The sequence below is a fragment of the Benincasa hispida genome, chromosome 1 (genome assembly GCF_009727055.1).
Source record: "Benincasa hispida cultivar B227 chromosome 1, ASM972705v1, whole genome shotgun sequence".
Classification (NCBI taxonomy): Eukaryota; Viridiplantae; Streptophyta; class Magnoliopsida; order Cucurbitales; family Cucurbitaceae; genus Benincasa; species Benincasa hispida.
Genome location: NC_052349.1, coordinates 86,111,999 through 86,118,974, shown reverse-complemented (window position 1 = coordinate 86,118,974; position 6,976 = coordinate 86,111,999). Strand labels below are relative to the sequence as shown.

At 33.6% G+C, this 6,976-nt stretch overlaps 1 protein-coding gene across 2 annotated transcripts; it reads right to left on the bottom strand.

Moving 5' to 3' along the window:
* Window positions 1-1,003: 1,003 nt before the first annotated feature.
* On the bottom strand, window positions 1,004-5,534 carry LOC120070331 (peroxisome biogenesis protein 2). 2 transcript variants are annotated; one of them, XM_039022263.1, is made up of 9 exons: window positions 5,146-5,534; window positions 4,822-4,935; window positions 4,570-4,723; window positions 4,168-4,304; window positions 3,972-4,072; window positions 3,233-3,350; window positions 2,225-2,391; window positions 1,498-1,598; window positions 1,004-1,209 (listed from the first exon to the last, which is right to left on the bottom strand). In XM_039022263.1, exons 1-9 carry the CDS (start codon window positions 5,302-5,304, stop codon window positions 1,187-1,189), a joined length of 1,074 nt encoding a protein of 357 aa, XP_038878191.1. In that variant the 5' UTR covers window positions 5,305-5,534; the 3' UTR covers window positions 1,004-1,186. The 2 variants fall into 2 exon arrangements, with proteins under 2 accessions (XP_038878191.1, XP_038878190.1); XM_039022262.1 differs by having other exon boundaries at window positions 1,167-1,598; window positions 5,146-5,533.
* Window positions 5,535-6,976: the final 1,442 nt, after the last annotated feature.

Below are 6,976 nucleotides of genomic sequence, written 5' to 3'. Positions count from 1 at the left end.
TTTAAATCCAAGAATAAAATATCTCATGACAAGATAAAATAAACAAAGAAAATGCAAATAAATGCAACCCATATAGAAAATAAAACTCTAAAAGATTGCAAATAAATATTATCTCAATGAATCACATAACTAAAAAAAAAATGAAGGGATTAAGAGGCACAAAGAAAAGTACCTCAATGAACACTAAAATTTGGAAGACAAAGTGAATGACTAAAATCTAAAAAGCAAAGTGACGGTTACATTCTTCATAAAAAACCAATTTACCCTCTAATTCGAATTCAAGATCCTAGATCTTTTAGGGTGAACTTATTTTCCATCCTAGTCAATAAATATAGACCACATCAACCTTATGTTAAAAAGTTAATAAAATCCTAACGGGGGACCAAAATAAGCCTTTTTTAAAAATTCAGAGACTAAAATAAACAATTTTTTAAAAGTTCATGGATTAAATAAACATTTTTTAAAACTTAGAGATCAAAATAAAATATGATTCAAAGTTCATTGACCAAAATAAGATTTAAACCTATATATATTATAAAATAAAGGGACCTTTTTAAATATAAAAAATATTTAAAAGTATTTACATTTTATAGCAAAAAGTACAAAACACTTTTGAAACTTTTTGCTATAAAACATAAATATTTTTGAAAATTTTCTATTTATAAAAATTTCTCTAAAATAAATAGCACGTTCAACTATTTTTCGAGTTTACTATATAAATTTAGTTATAAATTAGCAACCAAATCTTATTAAACTTATTTTAAAGAGAAAAATGTTCCTTTATTAATTTAAATTTAACATTTTTTAAAGATTTTTTCCAAAAATATCTATCAACATCAACATTTCACCGATATATCTATCAACATTTTCTCAATATATCTAAAAGTCATAAAAGTAAATTATCACAAAAGAGCAAAAAAATAAAAATAAAAAAAATAGGGGACTCTTCCACGAGAAAGTGATGGTCTAATCCCTGAGCAAAAGTTTAAACAAGCGTGGAAAGTGCAATACTATCATTATTACAGTCTATGAAAGTTCAATCACTGTCCCCACTATTTCAAACATCATCAATCCAGTCTTATCAATTTCTTGATGATTACACTCGTTTCAACATATATATATATATAAATTAAAGGCCACAGAAACTTTCCAGGGTAAAATTTTGCAGGGTAAAGAAAGAAGCATATTATTTCCTCTTTGTAACTTCTTCTGCAGGGTAATTTAATCACAAAGTAATCAGTGAGTACCTAAACTACAGATGTACTAAGGAAACTAAAAAAGAATGAGCCTACTAGGCTACTGCACAATACAAAGATATGCTTTTCCAGGGAATTTGATTCTCTGTTAGCATGTGATGATGCTTCAAGCAAAAAATAAATAAAAATTTAATGCAACATTGAAGCAATTTTTCTTTTTCTTATTAATATCACTATACTTGGAATTGTATTTGCTCCCTCTGCCTAGGGCGCAATCACCGTTTAAGATTTGTAGTAGTACCTTCAACATGCCGCTGCATCGCCACCACAGGCTCGCTGCATCTGGAACATCTAAATGATTGAGCTGCCATGCATCGCGTCCGGAGGCAATAATAACAGTATCTGGCAAAGAGAAAAAAAACATAAAATAGACGTTACTAATACTTTCTCCCTCTCATCCCTAATTTACACAATTATACTGACATGAAATCCAGCTAGCTATCTTTGTGACTTGTGAGTACTTCTACGAGTGTTGATCGACAGTTACATCAGAATCTTAAATCTTCTATTCTTCTTTTGAATTTCAATTTGTGGACTTTGAGAAGCTTGGATTGTCAAACACGTGGGTAAATCAAAATCATTGGAGAAAGATACTGATTCTGAATTAGGCTTGTTTGTCGTACCTCTATTTTAAACATATAATTGTATGCTCCTACTTGATTTTGGATTTTTTATTTTACAATGGAACTTTGCGTTAGACATTGAATTATTTAAATTCTGTTTATGTGGTTAGCATACAACTACAGCAACCAACATTCTTATGTTTACAAAATTTACTTTATTACCCTAGTGAAGAGAAAATTTTGAGTATTTGATTGAAAACTGTAATATGTATGTCCTTCCAGTATCCTACGTCTTTGGAATAAACACATCTAATTCTGTCATTTCGCTTGTGCCTCTTTATATGACAAATAGACGAATAGATGTTTTTTGGTTTAAAAATAGAATGGTTCATAAAAGCGCCTGACCTGTGTTGACAAGGCAGAGCCAGAAATGGAATTGTAGGACTTGCCAAACAAATTGGACAAGCACTGTCATCCTCGGCTGAGCTTGTGGACTTCTCCTTAGAAAATGGACGAAGAAAGTTTCTTATAGAGGAAGAATTTAGAAGAGGAAGTAGCAACAGCAACATCTCCTGTCATCAGCACAAAAAGTTAAAACACTTCAGGACAAATGCTCCCTACTATGGATAATAATTTTATATTGGATAAATTGCAATTGGCAGAATTTTTAGGATAATCCCAAGTGTATAACAACATTTTAAAAAAATTGTAAAGTCTATCGACGATAGACTTTTATCGCTAGCAGTATGGTCTATCCCTAATAGACTCCTACCAACGATATGGTCCTATCATTGCTGGACGATCTAAATTTTTTCATGTTTGTAATTTTTTTTTTACATTATGCTATATCTACTAATACTTTGGACTTGATTACTATATTTACAATTGTCCCTTTTATAATTAGCTAGCATTGGGCAAAGAAAATTGAAACCCTTCTTCCCACATTCACGCATGCATGCATAAACTAGACAACATTTTTTATTTTTTTTGGTAAAATGAACTACTTGAAACTAAGAGTACGTTTAAATTCTATCTAGATGATACTGTTTGTCAGTCAAACATACAGTTCTTCCATGCTAGACTTAAAACAGGACACTATCAGATAATATGTATCACGCCAGAATTGAAATAGAATTCTACTTCTAGAGAAAATAGAAGAGGCTGAGCTAATCATCGTATGGTTAAGAATAATAATACATTCCAAGAAATAAAATACATTGCTGAAAATTTCAAATGAGGAAAGAAGTGTGACATTTATTTATTCTTTTTTAATACAACAATTACGGGGTGGGGGATTGATTGAACCTCCGGAGGTCGGAGTGCATGCCAATATCAAGAAGTGTGACAATTAGTTCTAAGCCAAAATGATTTCTGATGCTTCTGCAACCAACTATAATGGAGAGAAAAACTTACCGAGAATTCATTCCAGACTAACTGGCGATTCATATACTCAAAGCTTACAGCCCTGTTCATATTAGGACTCCCATAAACAAGCCTGGCTCTGAGAACCCTTTCCACAAGATTTCTATACCTGCACCACACCTAAAAATAAGATGTTGCAGGACGAGTTGACCAAGAAGGTAAATTACTCCTTATCAATTATCATAGACAAACCACCACTTTATATCTGAGTCCCACAACACAAATACTTGAACGATTTAATACAACTGAGTGACAAGCATATGAGAAAACCAACATCAACGAAAGCTTCAGCAATATGATTGCAGAAATATTTGAACTGTCTCAACAACTGTTGTAGATAGAGTGAAAAGTAAAGCAGCCAAATGTATCCACAAAATGCTAATTCAGACTTGAACAAAATGACTCAATGGTCCCGATTCTATCCCAGAGAAATTGAAAAGAAGCCCAACATGTCCTTTGACTGATAAATAAATGAAGCATTCTCTCTCTAGTCCCAACTGACAGAAACTTGTATATTATTAACGGAAAAATAATTTCCTTTTTTCAATGCAAAGCAGAACGTAATAAATGAAGAGAAGTGACTTGGCCCTGATAAGTATGTTTTTTTTACTTGGGCAGAACCCTTTCAAAATGCCTTGTTAGCAATAATTCCACACAAATAATTACTTCAAGCTGTTGGAGTGGAAGTGTCCATTGAAAAGTTCAACTTATCAGATGAAAAAAAACCTACCTTCCTGTGTAAAGAAATATGAGCAAGTTGCCAAAGGCAGCAGCTTTGTATATTCCTTCAATGCGCTGTATCAAAAGCCATGCTCGCCTAGCCAATGATCTCTGAACAAAATACAGGGTTACATTCGACAAACATCCACAGCAAAACTAAAAGGTTGTCCACGTGGTAGGGGTGGTGAGTTTTTGAAGACCAGTACCTGCTCTGAATCTCCCCATCTACGGAAAGCAGAAAATGATTGTAATCGAGTCCAAATGTATTGGCCGCCCACAGAAGCCACGCAATACCAAATCTTTTGAGCAACTGTGAGGCCAGGTCCTTCTAGACCAGTTCTAACTGTATTGCAAAAGAAGTCCAGAGCCAGGAGAAGATCAAGTAGTTTAGCAAAAATTGATTGATGTTTTGATGAAAGGATCTAGTAGCTGACTACCATATTTCTATGAAGTTTTAATAACAGCATTTCAATGGTTGCTTGAATTATAATTCTAAGAACTTCAAACTGAATTTACAATTATTTATCTTAAAATGTCAAGTTTGGATAAATCTGATAACAATCGGTTAAAAAAAAGCAACTAATCAGGAGCTGTTTAGACCACCTTACCTTTTCCTGGAATCTCCATTGCACGTTCATCTCGATACCGCAAATTCATGAGCGCAATTCCTGGTGTCGGCTTATCTACCCAAATTGAAAAGCGCCAAATAAGGAACTCCAGAAAAGCATCAAGCTCTGCTTCATATTGAAACAACATTCCTGGCTAATCCATCAAAGTAGAAGAAAATACTGAATGACGCCTAAATAACTTTATAATCCAAGTATTTACATTTCGAAGTCAGAATAACGAGCAACAAATACCTTCATCAAAGCAAAAACCTTAACTAGCTGTTCTTTCAACATGGCCGACATTTCAATATCTAGCCGTGCTGCATCCACTTGATTAACTTTCGATATCGAAATAGGAATTGGCAACTACAGAATACACATGGAGAAAACAAAGCTCAGATATATAGAAAGGAATTTCCCAACCATATCTCAGAAGTGATCATCGGTAAAGCTATTAATTATGAAAAAAGCTCAAATATATACAAAGAAATGAATGGATACGAGACATACACCAGAGAGTGGAGAGAGATAAAATTAGGTTAAGGGCGAGAGAGAGAAATAGAGAGATGAAGGTACCAGGTGAGAGTGGGCGAGAGACTTCCAGCGAGGAAGTAGTCGCTGAGAAGCAAGAGTCCATGCATCTTCAGGAGGTGGTGGAAGATTGGAGTTGCTGGTGGAAGACGGGGAAGCAGAAGAGGAGCTAGAGGAAGCTGCTGCTAGGGCTTCTAAGACCATGACAAATTGATGGGTTACAGAAGAAGAAGAAGAAGAAGCTCCGTTATGTTCGGCAATGGCAGAAGAGGAACTGTAGAAGAAAAAGAAGAGTGATTGACGAAGAGCGAGGCCAAACGCGGAGCAACCGCTACCTCATCAATCAGCTCCGTTTGGGTCTGTGTGCCCTTTTCTTTTTGGGCAACAGAAATTGGATCTTCTGCCCCAACACCGTCCAATTACTTTGCTGTGGGTTTTTGTATCGCTTACCCATATTTTTTTTTTGGAAAAAAATGAAATTTCCTCCGCTTTTTTAAAGCCAGATTTTTTTTTTTTACACTTTCTTGATATCAAATTCAAATAAAATTACTAAAATGAAATTGCATATATACAAAATCCATTTCGCTCTCGCTCCCTCTTTCTTTTCGTATTTACAGATCACTCTTCTCTCTACTTTCTCATAACTTCACTTTACAACACAAATTAAAATTGGCCCTGTATTGATCTTACCGGAGTTGTTTATGTGGACTCGTCGTGCCAAAGAAACTGTGATCGTATTGGAGAAAAAGATGAACATGCGAAAGAGGAGAAGAAAAAGAAGAAGATGGGAAGAAGAAGAGAAAAAAGAAGAAGAAAAAATACTAGGAACTCAGTAGCATCGGAGAAGAAAAAATATATCAAGAAAATAGGACATTCGTAACTTCACGCGGTCATGGCATCAACATAACGTCAATTTACCATTTTCTCATATACAGAAAATTGCATATATAAAAAATTGTTCTCGTTCTCGTTCTCTCTTCCTTTTCTCATTCACAGATCACTCTTATCTCTCACTCTCTCATAACTTCACTTTACAATACAAATTGAAGTTGGTCGTACCACAATTACGTATGTGGACTTGTTGTGGCAAAGAAACTGTGGTCTATAGGAGAAAAAGAAGAACATGCGAAAAAGGAGAAAAAAAAAAGAAAAAGATGCGAAAAAGAAGGGAAAAATGATGAAGAAGAAATACTAGGAACTCAATAGCATTGGAGAAGAAGAAAAAAATAATATCAAGAAAAGGACATTCATAACTTCACGTGCTCATGACATCAGCCAGAGGTCAATTTATCATTTTCTTAATTACTTTCCAAAATTAAATAAATCTCGCAAATTTTTTTTTCCCCTAATTTAACAAATAAGAAAGTGGCCAACTCTTTTTTAGGTAATTCTTAATTCAGTTTTTTTAATGTAAATTTAATAATGATTTTTTAAAAATTTACGATTTTATCTTTAGCATTCTAAAAGGGACCAGTTGCAGCCTTATTAAAAAAAATTATTAAAATTAGGCTATAACCTCAATTATATGCATTTTCCAAAAATGGAAAAATACATAAGTCTAGCCCAATTTTACTAATGAAATAATTAGTCAAAGTTAAAAATACACCCACGATTGAAAATCTCTTCATGCCTAACTTCCTTCCTTTGCCATCACAAAACATTAAGGTTTGCTGCAACTGATTCCTTCTTATTCAATGGAATCTTCTTCGATTTCTTCTTAATTCTGCTACAATTTGTTCTTCACTTTGCTTTGATTTCTTCCTCTTTCAATTTTCTTGTTTAGAGTTATTGTTTTTGCTTCAAGTTGCAAAGAAGAATGAGGTGAGAATTTTCGATTTTTAAATTTATACCTGAAACTTCATTCTTCTCATTTCCT

Excerpts from the sequence above, each read along its gene's own strand:
- LOC120070331 (XM_039022262.1), bottom strand. The coding sequence starts at position 5,304 with ATGGTCTTAGAAGCCCTAGCAGCAGCTTCCTCTAGCTCCTCTTCTGCT. Across the intron at positions 4,936-5,145 it reads CTCTCGCCCACTCTCACCTG|TTGCCAATTCCTATTTCGAT; the intron begins GTACCTTCATCT and ends TGTATTCTGTAG. Across the intron at positions 3,351-3,971 it reads ATATTTCTTTACACAGGAAG|GTATAGAAATCTTGTGGAAA; the intron begins GTAGGTTTTTTT and ends GGTGTGGTGCAG.